At 41.6% G+C, this 16,664-nt stretch overlaps 1 protein-coding gene and 1 long non-coding RNA gene across 2 annotated transcripts in view; both read right to left on the bottom strand.

The window, feature by feature from the left end:
- Positions 1-16,353, bottom strand: part of nvy (CBFA2/RUNX1 partner transcriptional co-repressor nervy) — a 32,992-nt gene extending 16,639 nt beyond the window's left edge. Inside the window, exons 1-2 of the mRNA XM_067352987.1 lie at positions 15,804-16,353; positions 4,704-5,079 (exon numbers count right to left, since the gene is read on the bottom strand). Coding sequence (XP_067209088.1) covers positions 4,704-5,058 — 355 coding nt within the window. The 5' untranslated portion in view covers positions 5,059-5,079; positions 15,804-16,353. The remainder of the gene's footprint in view (positions 1-4,703; positions 5,080-15,803) is intronic.
- Positions 1,402-4,684, bottom strand: LOC136999310 (uncharacterized). The gene is made up of 2 exons (XR_010889684.1): positions 3,228-4,684; positions 1,402-3,083 (listed from the first exon to the last, which is right to left on the bottom strand). It is a non-coding gene; the product is annotated as an uncharacterized lncRNA (long non-coding RNA).
- Positions 16,354-16,664: the final 311 nt, after the last annotated feature.

The raw sequence follows: 16,664 nt of genomic DNA, 5'->3' as shown, positions 1-16,664 counted from the left end.
GAAGAAAATGTAAATTGTTTTAACATATCACCGATGTATTTATTTGTTATCTTTTTACTGTAACTTATATGTACCTATATGGCTTACAACAATATTATTATTGATCGCAGTTTTGTGAATCAGTAGTTCAAGAATGCAATTAATCAGACTTTAACACTAAAATTGTTATTACGTGTGTATTGCAGTTTAGCGCGCTTTAAATTGAGTTATTGAATTTTTGATTTCACGGACTTTTCACACACTGATTCCCCCCGTGTATCAAATTCCTTCTTATCAAAGCTCTTTATTTCTTCGCATCACGACCAGACATCCCGCAACCATGAAGGAGTTCGCCGCAAACTATTACGTCAATCAACCGTTCCTTTTCCAAGTTACCTTACAGCGCATTGTTACTAACACAAATATTCGCGCAATTAATCAGCACGCTTGCGGCAATTCTTATTATTTCTTACCACTTTATTAAAATATTCTAGAAAACGTATAATTATAAGAAACTATGAAATTTTTACAAGTTTATGTTATAAAGTTTCTTTCGTAGAATTTGTCATTTTTTACTACTCGTAATTATTAAAGTTTTATGTCTGACTAGTTGTATCCTTCATCTACTGCAAAAATACAAAAAAAAATTGATGTCGAGTTACAATTATGATTAATCTTGATCTGCATGTTTAAACTGTCGCGAAATTTGAAATATATTTGATCTAACATGCAATGTTTTTTTAGGCTGACAAGAGAATGTGTGCACCACTAATCGCAGCTGCTCGTACTAAGATTAGTGTGCCCGGCCTTACGCACTCGAATTGTACGCAAAGTTTCGTACGGAACAAGGTGGTCTTCGTGGGCGACGTTCGACGGGGCACGAAGAGAGCGAGATCGATAAAGCGCACGTGCTCCACACGGCTGAGAGTCCCTGGCTGGAAGTAAGTACGGTGGGACTCAGCTGTCGCCTCCTAATTGCCGGGACAATGCAACAGATGGCTTTGATCGCAATCCCTACCCCGGTCTTCCCACTCTCGAATTCTCCTTCGCCTCTGTCCTGCTCTCTCACTTTGTAGAGCATTCATCTCTCTTCCGTCGCTCCCGCCGTTTTTCTCGCATCCTTCCTCGCGAGCTTCCTCCCCGCCGATTCGATCTCACATCTCCGTAACTCCATGTGTTCGATTTCATCTCGCAGACAAGCGTGTCACTTAAGGGCCGAGGACGTCGAGATTTCATCCCGGTCACTATCCTACTCTGATCGGTTGCACACTTGATTCTCGGTGCGTCATAACGTTCAATGTCTTTTTTTTTTTTTTTTTTTTTGTTCTTTACCAGGAATTAATGCAGGAAGATGTATACGGCCTGTTCTCTTATAGTTAAAAATAACTGACAACGAGATTTTTCATTCAATCCCGGATCGCCTTCTAATTTCATTTTCTCATAAATATTAATCAACTATGTTTTCATTAATTTCCTATTTTTTTCTATAAATAGAAAGTGCAGAAAGATAAGAATTAGTTACGTCTCAATTCATTGCAACTATGTACAAAGAGAAAATCTCTACTACTCGTAATTATCGAAATTTTATGTCTGACTCGTGCATTCTTTATCTACTAACTTGCAAAAATACGAAAAATATCGAGTTACAAGCAATTATGATTAATCTTGATTTGTGTGTTTATACAAGTTGCCACGAAATTTGAAATATATTCTATCTAATAACACACAATGTTTTTTCTAGACGGACGACAGAAGAATATATGTGTCACTAATCGCAGCTGCTCGTAACTCGTATTAAGATTAGCGCCCGACTCACACACCCGAATTGTGCGCGGAGAATCTGTTAAAGCGATCTCGTTAATTAATGTTCGTAGACACGGCTGTGCCGCGTTACTTTTATTACCGCTCTAAAAGATCAAACATAATTAGTCGAATATAATCTCAAAAGGATTAATCTATTCCAAGTGACATCGCAAAATTCGTGTCGCTAAAGTATTCTCTCGTCAGAGTCTACTATTACGGATCTTTCAGTTTTATGAAACTCATCGGTCGCGAGGAGGAGGAGGACAAACGTACGCCGGCAAGAGGGAGAGGGGGGGTCGGGCAGAGGCTCCAGGTCGTAAGCCGCACCCGTAGGTACACGCGGTGTGCGGGTGACTATCGCGAAATACACCTCGAACGGCGAAGCATCGGGGATGCCCCGGCGCTGCGGCGGATATGATATCAGCCCCGAGCAGAATCCCAGTGGAAGTGTTGGACGTGCCTTATCGCGTCTGGACCAGGCAGTCAGGCGGCGCACGAACCTAACCGACACACACCGGGCCAACCAACCAAGTTGACTGACTGCTCACAGGAGTTTCGCCATCATCCCCTACGGAGCATTCTGTCTCTTTCTGTCTCTCTCCTGCTTGCGATCGCACATACGTATGTGTATATATGTGTGCGCATGTATATGTGTGCCTATGCACCTATGCGTGCTAAAGACCGCGAGAACACATGCAGGATAATCCAAAACTACCGAGTTAATTAGCGAATCATCGCATAAATTCTTCGGCCAACATAAAATCGATTTTTTTCTTTAAAAAATTATTATGTATTTATATATATTATATTTCTATCACATTTTTTTGAAATTTTTAATTATATCAATCGACAGTAAGCGATATCACACTTCAACACTCTATGATGATTTTATGGAATGTTGCGTCAAAAAATTTGATCAATCTCAAAACGAGTAGAGAAAGAGAGAGGGTGAAAAGAGAGAGAGAGAGAGAGAGAGAGAGAAAGCTCGCACTCGGACGCGATGACGGGGCTTTGATGTGCCAGAAGGGGCTTTTTTCCTGAGCCCCGGTTCCCAAGTTAGCTGCGGGCTCGCAGCCCGTCTAGATAACCGGCTCGGGCCGAATGTACGATTCGAGCGAGAGAGCAAGTGCGCGCGGGCTGGATATACGGGTACCGCCATACAATATTTCGAACTAATGCACGACGCGCCCACAGCGTGGGCTCTCGCGCGGACATTGGCGAGGTCGTTCTTTTTAATTTTCAGTTTCGGTGAATCGGGGTCAACTTGCAAGTATACTTGGAAAAGAGCGCTGTACGTTTTACTGAAAAGGAAACGAAATCAAGCTTTCAAGTGTGTAATTTCGCAATAGTTAAATGAAGACTGCTTCTGTGCAGCTTCGGCCGAATAAATTGAATTGAATTTAATTCAATTAAATTGAGAAAGATTGTAGTCGCGTTGAACTTACAGGATTTATGTCAATCTATTGTACATAGAGAGCGTTTACGTGACAACTTGATTCATTTTCATAAAAAATTTAATGAATTTTTACTGCTTTTGTTACTTGTATAAATTTTAATTAAAAACTTAATAATTTTGTTAGCAATTTAAGGTCAGTCGCCATATGTCATAATCTTGGCTATGGCGAGTGACAGATTGCAAGCGACAGGTTGACAAGTGACAGCTGCACCAAGCAGTGAAATCCGCGTTAAGTGCGGAAAAAGTAATGTACCGTGATGCGCGTCTAAAATTAGATAAACTGCACTTACCGCACCTGTGCGTTATACCATCGACATGCTCTCGAGCGAGGAACGTCGATATCCCGAATTAATAGAATAGCGAACTCGCGTTCGAGCGATTCAGCTGGGTACCGGAATAATCTGTTTTTTATGGCGCGCGATAGATCAAATAAACTAGAGTGGTCACGTTGTTAATTTTTAAACGACATGTGTCACTCCGTCGACGGGTTATTACAACATATTGCTGACCGGGATGGAAGTGAAGGGGGTATTAACAACTCTGAACGTCACATATTACGCAATGAGATACTTGGAATCGTCGGGCCGATTGAATTATAATTAAACATCAAGTAATAATAATACGCAATCGTTCACGTTAACAACGGCGATTAAAATTGCATGTATTTCAATTTCAATTCCCTCTTTGCGCTTTTCTAAATATAAGAACTGTCTGCAATAACCTGCTGACCGCGACGACAACCGCAATTTTTTATATATATATATATAGTAGTGGACCAAAATTTAAGACTCATATTCGCCAATCTATATCATTTTACCGAATCATACTTCGGTGTTTTACAAGTGTGTAGATAATCAATAAAAGTTACATATTGTATTGTGAATATTACATCATTCATCGATATATTTAACAGAGAAATAGAAATTGTCAGATTTATTAAGAACGAGATAAATAATGATGAAAAGTAATCATCTTAAATTTCTGTGCCCTATTGTGTCACGAAAACAATGGTCTAGCTAATTCTATTACGTCAAGAGTCTAGCGATACCTTCGCTTACATTTTGCAAAGCGTGACATTAGCCAGACCACAATACCAAGAGAAATCAATAGATCAATACAAATTGATATTAACACGCTGGCAAACAGGCCAACCTCACCTGATCGATCGTCTTCCACGCAAAGAAAGCAAAAATATTCGCTTCTAAAGATTTCTTAGCTACTAGGCAGTTACAAAAGCTACTTTACAAAAGCTTTTACAAAACAGAAATTATTCTATAGGACAAAAGTGACATTGATATTAAAGAGAAAGAGGATAGAAGAAGTCACGTAATATGTCACACGAATTGATAATATTTTTCCAAGGCTGCGTGGAAAACACTTGTGCGATTCACTCGCTATTGATTATTTCTACTCTACATACAATCGATAATATTTTGTTACGCGAATGTAAAATCAGGTTACTCACCCTTATTCTTGGCCTTAAGATCGAGATCAACCGGGAAAGGATCGACGGTGTTAGAGACGGTCGTCGTCGGCGGATGGCAGATAATGTTGGAGGACTGCAGAACAGGGGCGGCAACGGCGACCACCGCGGTGGTCGTCGACGGATTCGCGCCCACGGTGGAAATGCCATTGCTGTTAGTGACGGTCGTGGTGATCGCCGTCGCGGCGGAGATAGTGAGCGTCGCGACGGTCGTAGTAGTGACCGCTGATGTGGACGACGGCGAAGCCTGCTGGTAGTTGCAGCATTCCTTCGTCTCTTCCTTGACCTTGACCTTATGAAGAACCGTTGTTGTCGCCGCTCCGCTCTCCACTTTCATGCTCGCGAACCGCGTTCTCACCTGTGGATACGCGACCAACACAAATTAGATGCAAATATTTACACACTTTCGTGTCGGATCTTAAGATACTTAAAGCTAACGGTAGCTACATACGTGTAACGATGCGAGAACGTGCATCCACCGTGATTTAGCTATAGCTCGAATCGACACAAGCGCGACCGACGCGCGCGGAAAAACAAGCAAGCGGAAGACCGGGACACCCATATGCACGTCATCGCGCACCACGATTCATATTTGATTGATTCTATTTCATGAGAGTGCCGTACCAGCCGCATGTTTCGTCTACGTGCCCGGCCACGGAGCCGTCGCCGTGCATACCGATGACCGTTTTAATGGAACGGACGGACGTTAGTTTTACAAACCAACAAAGATTCGTCACGACGCGAGAGCACGGGATTATTGGGGATCCGCGAACGCTGCCGCCCATAATTGATCACGCCGCCGTCATTTTTGGTTGCACTCGGCACGGGCGCGGCCTACAAATGGACCATCATGGAAAATCTCGGCAAATGTTCCCAAACATGGAGCAAATATACGCGGTGACGCGCAGCAGCGAGTCTCGCAAATCTCTCTCGCCTTTCGCTCAAGTTGATTTTCCATTGAAAAGTTTGATTGAACGTCAACTGTTGTTACTAGTGTTTCGCACTTTACATTAAAACTCTCTTTAAATAACGAAATTAAAAGTCAAAATCAAAACTTCGTTAAATCGCAAATCGAAATACATATATCTTTAGCCAGTCCGGTAAATTGAAATGTCATTTACTGTCCGCTTTACCTCGGCGGACCTTTTGTTATGGAAATTATTGGAAAGTATTATGAAAGATTTTTTTCATTAGAAACTCTAATGAGACCCGAAACTCTCGGAAAACACTTGTAATAATATTGCGGAAAATTTACGGACAATTTTCGTAAACTAATTTTATGCGAACGTTAGAAATGCGCGTTAAAAACTTTACGCTTATTTAAGATTCTCATAACACACAGGATTTATTAGACTGCGGTGATAAAACTATGGATCAAGATTTTTTATCAGATTTTTAAATAATCAACTTTCCGTTCCAATGCTCTCTACTCTTCCTATTCACATTTTTTTACCACATATAAATACCGCGCGAATGTTTTCAAACACGCACACGAATCGTAAATTTTTTTTATGAAGATTTACATGAACTTGACAGGTGGTACCGGTGGGTACGCGACAGCAACTGCGTAAGTGCCTTGCGTTTTGTACGCAATACCACATACGATTTAGCCTCCTTTTCTCCGCTTATGCTCGCGCTCGCGCCTCTTCTTCTTTATCTCGTACTTACGCTGCAAGATCTCGTTTTATATTTATTACCATAATCGCGTTGCTAGGACTTTTACGAGTGTGGTGCTTCGCGCCGACATTATATCCGGCATTAAAAACGGTCGAACATTCCGTTCCTGTTTTTACAATTCAGCGAGAACAAATGTAATGTATGAATAATTTTCCGACGAATATCAAACGTTACCGATATTACCGATTCACCAACTTCCTGCGAATATTACCACAATTTTAGATTAATAATTATCCGACAGATAAATAGAAGCGATAAGTAGGAACGATATACTTGTATGCATAATATTCTAAATTGAATGCTCCAGCGATATTATTTCCAGAAAGTCACGTGCATCGGTTCTACAGCATGTGCCATTCGGTGCCTGAGGACAAAACCATGTCACCGGAAACGGCACGGTTGTAAGGAAATTGAATGGCGCCTAGTGAAGGAAATAATCATAACGAGCAATCCCACAGCTGTGCCATTTTTTTGCTGACTTTATTGAATTACAATAATTGACTTTTCTTTCCATACAATCCACCTCGCGTATACACGCAAAAACGATTTTTCGTTAGAAAATTTTGTGGAAAGTTAATAGATTTTTTTTAGCATTTAATTGATAAAATTTAAATAAACAAAAATGAAAATTAATTATATAATATCACCCGATGCTTTATCATTAAAATTAAATCGGATAAAAATATGATAAATATTCATGCGACCATATCGTTAATTTATGAAAAAAGTTTAGACAGTTCTTGTAATTTACAACATCGTGCACATGTGTGTAAATCGATTTGGAGCCAAGTGATACGCACCAGCTCCGTAATATTTTTGTTTCGATGCGAGCAAAATTACATGGGAAGAAAAATTAAATGGCACGAATGCGGAAACGCGGGAGTAATCTTTAAGATCCACGTGGCGCACCGCCGCCGTTCCTGCCGGATGGAATTTTATTTTATTGACGCGCACACAGCCCTGGCAGCAGACTGCCTTCGGTGCCACATGGTCCCGTTATTAACGTGAAATGCAAACGAGCCCTTCGTTGCGTCCAAGAAACGGCCGCTCGGATGACTCGCTATAATTTTTCGCGCGAAACTGCATCGCCAAATGCCGTCGAATTTTAACGTGGTTCGTAACTACACCGGGAAATTGGACGCGCGGGGGTCTTCGTTCGCTTTCCGAGCAAATTGCGCGATGAATTCGGACGATAAAGTCTATGCTAGAGAGTAACATATACTCGCACAGTTGTCGCACTCTGCTCAATCTCAGCGTTCGAGTAAAAACGCTTGCCGAATATTGTGATCAGTCGTTAACGTTTTTGCATCGTTTTACGTCGATCAATTGAATTTCTTAATTTCATTAATTTGACCATAAAAAGATACAATCACTTTCTATCTCTGCTCGATCATTAATGTTGATTGTAACAGTTCTGAATCAAACAATTGGATGACGCGATGGAAGAATTCATCATCGTGATTATTTGATTAGAAAGGAATAATTATAGAAACGCCATTCGGATAAAATCACAGCGTGATTACTGTCGGGTAATAAAAACGTCAACAGCCCATATTCTGGTCACGTAACAACGCTCTTCGATTCTTGTACGGCCGTTCATCAATCAATCCACCCCCGTATTTCGTGCGAACGATGGAAAAAGGTTGCGTAGTTTTCGGCGGATTCACGCACGGTGTACAGAGAGCAAATCGCGGACGCAACGCGTCGATCTTTATCGTGACAGATGGTCACCATAATTGGCGTCTTCTTTTGTTGTTACAGTTGTCTACAATCCATTCGCACAGTACACGCACAAGTGTTGCGATATATTTTGTCAAATGACACATATTACGGTGATAAAGCGAATAGAATGCGAACATTGATTAATGAAAGAGTAATATTAATTGTTAGAGGACACTTTACTTTGTGTATCAAACTCATTAATATCGCTACACATTATTCGCGATTACTCTTTTTCCACATCATGTAAAAATTTTAAATTTCAATATAAACAGATATTTCTACGCATGCGAGACGCACTTGTCGAAATGGAGAACACAAGATACAAAGTATTGATTTTAAAGAATACCAATCATGTATTACAAAAAATTGCGCAATTTGAATTCTCTCATAATTGCTTTGAAACATAAAACAAAAATTCTTGCTTTAATCCAGAAACATTTCGTTCAATTGCCTTTGACGCTTCAAATAATTCAATTGCTGTCATTTATTTGTGTTAAAAAAAACCTATTTTTTCTGTCTTTATAATCGCCATGTCGCTGTCCGTTACACAAGGCTACAGTTAGAATAGAATGTAATTGAAAGTCAGTTATTTAAAAGTGTGGCTGTGCAATATAATATTAATTAACACGTGTATATGATCACAATTATATATAAAGTAATATTTTAATATTGACTTTTTCAAGTTTATCGAAAAGTTCGATTAGATCCCTCGATGCTTAGACGTAGAATTTCACATTGCAAATGTAAAAGCAGATGCAAATGAAAAACCGGAAAGAAAGACGGAACAGCAAGGGTTAACTGTTATCCCAACGGTGTACGGTGTACCTTTAACACTCGGTGGGAAAAGTAATGCATTTACAGCGCTGCGAGAACTTTCGCAGGTAGTTACATTCGCGATATTGCACGCTACGCGCGCAACGTTGAAAACGCAATTAACTCGGATGTCACCTGCGATCGATCGCCTCCGAGAGGAGAGTCCCCCTTCCGCCCTCGTCGCGTCGTTAAGGTGAGCTTTGGCCCCGACTTGCCGGAGACGCGCGTCTCCGGCAATTCGTTAAGACGCTTAGTTAAGCAAACAAGAGCGGCTGCCGCTGCGAAGTGATATACGTGCCGCGACAGAAAATCCGCGGCTCTCCCGCTCGTAATTGCGCGCAGCTGTGGTTACGCGCGCGGATCTAAAAGCTTCCTCTTTCTCGCGTGCGCGCGCGTCACGCTTTGCGGCGCGAGTGGAAACGCAGATCTCGATGAAGATCAGAGACAAACCGTCCTCGAATTTTTTTTTATTCCTCGTATGTGTTAAACGTCGACGACCAGTTTTTCATCGGGGAAAAGGGGAGGACTGTGGTAAATTGCAAATAACGTCGGCGTACCGAATTAATTTTATTAATTATACTTGCAATCGATGTAATTATAAACGGCGTTTATTGTCATGAATAATATTACAACAACTGTGGGCCGAACTTAATTGATTGTATTTATTATTATAATTGTAACGATAGCGCGTAATAAACAGAAACGGACAGCCCCGCGCTCCTCACACCCACCCATTTTCCCTACAATCGTGCTATTCGCGATTTTCGAAATAAAACGCAAGATTCACTGGCAATGACGACGACTCCATCAAACGTTTCGCTAAATTCGCTCCACTTTCAACGGCGGTGCAAGAAAGGAGAAAAAAGTGCCGGACAGGCCAGCGCAGCCGGTGGGAAAAAAGCGATACGGATAAAAGAGGATGAGAGAAAGATAAATAGATGGATAGATAGAAATAGATTTATTCCGTTCTGGCTAACGGAGAAAAAGAGTTGCAAAGAGAGAAAATCATTTATTAAGATAATTTATTGATTACTTCACTTTACCTCATCCGTATATCACGTATGATTTTCAGATAACGTTAGATGTTCGGTTAAAAATTCGATTGTACATAAAAAAAATCAACGTGCAAATAATATAATAGAATTAATGCTGCACCAAGTATGTAGGTCAGCAGCCGATACGAAACATTTCTTTCCTATTTCAACCGTTGCGATTTCAACCTGATATACGACGTAACGGACATCTTGATTAAAAATCTGCGCGAAATAGAAAGAGACAGGAGATGAAAAAGGGAAAGTTGTTGGTGTCAGGCGAATAATCGTGCACATCGATCGCGGCCACGTTTCGAAGGAAACGGCTTTAGCGTCTCTCGCGGCAGACCGAGCTTATGTTTATACATATGTCCCGCACATGGTACGGTGCCCCCGAAGAGGAGGCGGCCGCGGTGGCGGGTGGAGACGTACTGAAATTTCCAATATTAGAACGGCCAAGCGAGAGGCAGGCCAGATGTCTACCGTACTGACTGCCGAGAGCGCGCGCGACGTGCGTTTAGCATGGTTTCATTACAAAAATGTCACGCACAGAGCTGCGCCGCGACGCGCCGCGCCGCGCCGCGTCCCGCGCTCTCGCACCGTCGTCGTCGACCTCTCGACGATGCGTTCGTTCGCTTTTCTCTCTTTCTCGATTTCTCGTTTCTCCCTGGCCTGTCGTCGTCATCGCGATGAAGAGAACTCGCGAAGCTTGTCGAGCTGATCTTTAGGACTAGCAGCCGCCGCCAATTAATGCATTCAGTGGAATCGTCCGCGCGAAAATCCCCGGACAGGATTATCCGCCGCGATCGAAAAGTGCGATTTTTAATCGAGATTTAGTCGCTCGTTGGTTGACGTTTGATTATTCACTCGCGTCGCGAGTATTCACTTAAACACGCCTCAGATTCATTTTGATTAGTTTGCAATAATAATCAATATAAATTATTTAGATTGTTCGGCGCAGGTATTTTGTACAGAGCTTGCTACAATCTTCCATTTCTATTTTTATTCGTGAAAGAATGCAAATGGCTGACCGGCGTCGTATATTATAAAGTTTGTAACAAGCAGAGAGAAAGAGAGAGAGAGAGAGAGAGAGAGAGAGAGAGAGAGAGAGAACGAAACGTAAATACTTGGCTCTTTGGAGCCGATGTGAAACCGTTACATCGTTAATGGTATCGAAGCTTTACTTCGCGAAGGTTCTGCTTGGTTTCATTACAAAGATGTCATGCGCAGGTACGTCGCAGTTATACCCGCTTTTGACGTCCCGGCCACGTTGTATACACACTTGGCGTTAAACCGGAACGGCCGGGGTGCGCCGGGGAAATTATGGAATGCTAAAACGGAAACGAATTTCGCGGCACCGAATATTGCTCCGATATTTGCAATTAACTCTTTTATTCACGCATGACACAGACTGCCAATGTTCCGGGCGATAATCCCGGGCGAGCGATATTTTTTTCGCCATCGAAAATATATCCGTAACGTTCCCAAGAGTCCGACCTGCGCCCACCTCATTTCGGTGCAAAAAAAATCTGCGTTTTCAATTAAACAAAACGATTTGTCCCATTTTACCGGGCGTATCGGGCTAGCGAGACGCAAACGCGTTAAATGCGCAAACTTTTTCCACGAAAGACTAACGAGAAGATAATCGAGGGCGTCGTCATCGCATGCACGGATAATTAATTACCGCGCTGGTCCATCAACGTTCGTCACCCTGCGTCTACACAATTTTATCTCTTACATAGGCTGTCCTATGAATAACACACTATGAATAACATACTAATCTGCGATCTATGATTAATGTTGATGCGATTACAAGCGCGAGTACAGAAATTAAATATATTAAAACAATTACAATCTATGCTGAAAAAATATTCCAGCATCTCTTTCTTTATGAAGTAAATTAATATTTTAGTCACTTACAGTCTGACATTCAATACTAGCAATAATAATCATCAAATTGCAGAACGTATATAATTGTATGTCACATCTCGCTGATAATTAAGCCCAAATTTCAAGCAATGTCGGTTTAATTGTCATCATAGTTATGTTATAGAATTATCATAAATGTGTGAATTTGCGGCTTCGTGATTGTTTTATTTATATTTAACGTCACACACAAATTTTGTCGTTTAAGTTTTCAATCTCATTTTGCTTGTAAAGTATGCAATTTAAAATACTTAATTGCTTTTCTTTTTTCAAATATATATTCTATAGTCGGAAATTTAATTAATTCCATGATTATAAAATACATTTTGTAACATTCAGAATATCACGATTACTTTCTCTAAGCTGTATCCGTCCAGATGACTGACGTAACAACAATCGATCGATCGACACTTAATATATCCATGAAAATATCGGATGGCGTTCGCAGGTGCGCCGATAGTGCGGCCGGTTCGTCAGCGTCAGCGAAAATTGTCGGACACGTGGTTAACTACGCTGGGGCCGTTAAACGCGTTTAGATGCGCGAATGGGTAGCAACAACACACAACACACATACCGATACACAATTGCCGGCATTTCTATAGCCCAGTAAGGTATGAATCTATTTCACCGTTGCGCATCCACCGAGCGACTTCGACGACACGTGCAATTCAATCGTCTGTGGATTATCGCCGATAAAAGTTTCGATAGCCACAATTCTCCTCGAATTATGTAGCTAGCAATGTCAACACGACTTTTCGGCCGTCAGTTCTCTCCCGGTAAAAGAAACAATGAAATATGTGAAAAGTGTAGCAACGTTATGCGATCGGAAAAAGTAAAGAAGCATAAAATTATCTCGCAAAATGAAGAGTTACGGCGAATGATGTTTCGTGTTATTTTCACATTATATATTTCTTAAGTCAAAAATTCTATTTTTATTATCGAAATCTATCTCACATTATGCATTTTAATTTTGCACCAGCATAAAAACAAAATGCAATTACTACGTAACTCTTCTCTACCTCATTTCTCCGTAGGATTTTCGGACATTCGCAACGAACTCTGTTTTAATCCATAGGACAGCCCAAAGCTTTCCTACGCAAACATCATCAGTTAATGTAATTTAAGTGCCACCGCAAGTTTGCATTAATTACGCGTCCTCGAAAAAGGAGGACTTCCGCCGACGGTATCGCTATGATACGGCAACGTAACGTAACGCAACGCAACGCAAACGTAGGGACCGACGAGAAACCGGGGAAGGTGTACCGGTGAGAGAAGGAACCGCGGAAGAGCGAGCAGAGAGGTCGAGTCTCTCTCCCCGGCCGTAACTCTTGATTCTCTTTGAAGCGCGGAAGCTGCCCGCAACACCTGACTGACTCGACGGACGCGTATATGGCAGGTCGGAGCGGAGCAGCAGACAGAGCTCGCTGGGCAGACAGAGCTCGCCGACGGGGGCGGGAGGATGGCCGAGGGGCGAAACGAGGGGCAAAAGCGGAAGGCAACCACCAGGGGTGGGCCGTCGGGAGAGCGAGAGACAGAACGGGAGCGCGAGGAAGCGGAAGGGAGGCAGAAAGAGAAAGATTAATAATATAGGAAAGCCAAAGCCACGCCGCAGACCCTGACAAGCTTTCCTCCGCCTCTCTCTTCTGTTGCCAACAGTTAATCGATATAATACTTCGGTATAACACGCCGCACTGACGGCGTACGTGCACGCGCGTACGTTCCTTCCCGCGCGCGTGTACTCACGAGCGTGGAATACGCGGTATTTTCATCGGGATGTCGGCGGGCACGGCAAGGGGCATCTCATAAACAAGCACTCAAGGGCTTGTTTAACGAGCTCGTCGATACGACTGTAAAGCATCGGCCATTCTTTTCTTTCGGTTTCCGCGATTTGCGGAACATGATATTTAAAAGTGCTCCCGGAATGGATGTCGATTTGATTATTAAAAAATATATGCATCGATGAAAATGCTATCAAGTGTCGCGGTCACTCGATAGCTTGAGAAACTTTTTAATTTCTGACCGAGGTGATTATAAACAATTGCACTACAACTCGATATTATTACTATTATTATGCATCGGGAGAAAGCGGCGGTAAAGTATGCGGGGGATGAGAGCGCACAGATCGGCAATTCGCGTTCCGCGCGCGCGACATCGCGGAAGTGCGCGGTGAGTACGAATTCGTAGCACGCTTCCACCATGGTTAATCGTGACGTACGCTATACGCCGTCGGGGAACCGATTATTGGCGAACACCGTGCGAAAGGGTGCACCTGACAGGGGTTTTCGTCGCGCTGTTCGGTCCTTATCTCCGTGCACCCCGTCGAAGAAAACTCCAAGTTCCCTCTGGTAGTCTTTGCCCCACGGCGATTCATCCCATCCCACCCTCTCTACTCCCGCATTACATACGTACTCTTTGCGCTTCGATAGCTTGATTCTCCGCTGTTTGGCGCGATAAATTCTTTCAGCGATCTCAACGCGATAGTTGGTGGATATTGCGATCACTTTTCACGGATCGTTCCATTTAATTCATATCAACGGAAATGTTTCGTAAAGATTTATCAACATCTGTCAAAATCATGCGATGATCTCTCGGACGTTCTTCCATTTCAGCAATCTTATCGTTTACTTCAGCTATTCATATTAACTCTTTCAGATTAAAATCTCTTTTTCAAGTAACATTTCATTGTTTTACAATATGAATTCGTGGCAAGATTGAGACACGAGTGTGTATTACAAATACATGCGCGAGATAAATTCGAACAGTTCTCAAGAATATTTGGAGAAAAATAATCAAATATTGCTTCATTTAGTGCTCGAAAATTTCAAGCAATTCAAATTCATTTTACATTGTTTAATAAATAAGTATCTATTTAATGTTTTTATAGACGAAAGACGTCCTTGCAGACATTACACATTCCGTTTGCATTAAAAATATCATTAAAATCTTGATTCTAACTTTTTCTTTTAAATATTTCACAAATAAATTTGATAAATGTACAATATGAGAAACATTAATATTGACAACGTAACATTAACACCTGCGTCAAATTAGGTGAAAACAAAAAGAGCTGTTTATTTTCTGTTGCAATATATGACTGTTTTTGCTCTTATTTTCTTCAAATATTATAAATTGACATTACAGATCGACTAATTCAACACGTTTCATCTGAATTCAAATAGACTTTTTTATATTTGTAATATTTAAATATATATTTAAGAATATTTATAAACCACCAAAACATTTCTATATTGCTTATGACGAAACAAATTTATTAATTTTAATTCTGACAAAATTAACATGAGAGAATTTACGAATGTTGTGTAATACATATAATGTGCAAAAAACAATGCAGTTGTGTTGTAGCTCTACATATTAAATCAATAAGAAATGCGGCTAAAAAGGTCAAGGTATGGTATTTCCAATAGATTGATCGATGCAATGAAATCGTACACGTGAAACTTTTTTTGATAAAAATTGCAGTTTGCAACGTTACAGTGACAGTTGAAATGACAGTAATTTTGCGTGGCACGCGATTTCCTAGTTATCACGTTCCCAACGTTACGAGGCTCTTAGCTTTGCAACGCGAACTTTACAGACATATGGTCATGTATGATTATATGTATCTTTCTTTTCATTATTTCGATATTCAAGCTCACATATTCTGAAAATCACACGTCGTTTTTCTTCTTCAAAAACTTCTCCACAATCAAATGATTCCATATTTTTTATAATCTATAATCTCTTAGTTCTACATAGGACAAATATTAATTTACTTGCAGTTTATTCATTTGGTAAGAGATGTTTTTAAATCCGTAAATATTGGTAGCGCATAATTTTTTATTTTAAAAGACATCCGCTGCGACAATCATCGAAAATGCTGAAAAAATTAGCAGATAACTGTGCAGATTCTCACCTCCTGCCTGATCGATGTTCACGCAGTGTGTCAGATTAAACCGCAAAAAAATCCAGAGAAGGCAGCGGGCTGTCAATCAGTCACAGTTTCGCGATTGCGGGCTTTCACAAGCGCCGTAGGTGCTCTCGCGAGCGAACGTCGACGATGCGCTTCATCATGCGGAAATGCACTCTTCTCGTGGTCCGATTTTCCGCGCCGGTCGAGAGATAAGCAGTCGCGTGTAAGTTAAGAAAGACGAATCGACGACTTTGCGTAACTTTTTTTTAAATAAAAAGAAAATCTCGAAAAACGCGCAAAAGCAAAGACAAAATTTCGAAACGTATGAAAACAAGATGAAACTTTGAAACCTGTAAAGATGGAAACAAAATTTTTAGACAAGATCGGAAGAAAATAACGCATTTGAACCGAGCATTTTCAAGATAAACGGAAAGCTCTTCTCTCGAAATGTTAATACCGAAATGATAACGCACGATGGTATTCTGACAGAGCGAATTCCAAAACAGCAACGCAAACGCAGAGTGACGCAAACGAACGCGATGCCCGGACGGCAGTCGGCGGCCAACTGAGAGTCTCGCTGGAGAACCGAAAGGACGACGCGAGCCAGGCAGGCTGCCAGCCGGTGGCGGAGGAGGCGAAGAGGAGAAGCGGTGGTGGTTTGCTAACCTCCACCACGCAACCTCCGGCCGGCCTTAACCTGCGATGCTTCTTGATACCTCCAGGCGTGGTCTTCGGCATCGCCGATGATCCCCCCGGAGACTGTACGCTGATAGAAACAATTTGCGAAGCACCTGGCGGAGTTATTTCAGGTCGATTACGCCCCCATGTAGAAACGGAACACTCTTTTCACGCGATGTAGGTTTT

Source organism: Linepithema humile, chromosome 4 (genome assembly GCF_040581485.1).
Source record: "Linepithema humile isolate Giens D197 chromosome 4, Lhum_UNIL_v1.0, whole genome shotgun sequence".
In the NCBI taxonomy this organism is placed as follows: domain Eukaryota; kingdom Metazoa; phylum Arthropoda; class Insecta; order Hymenoptera; family Formicidae; genus Linepithema; species Linepithema humile.
This window is presented reverse-complemented; position numbering and strand designations above follow the sequence as displayed.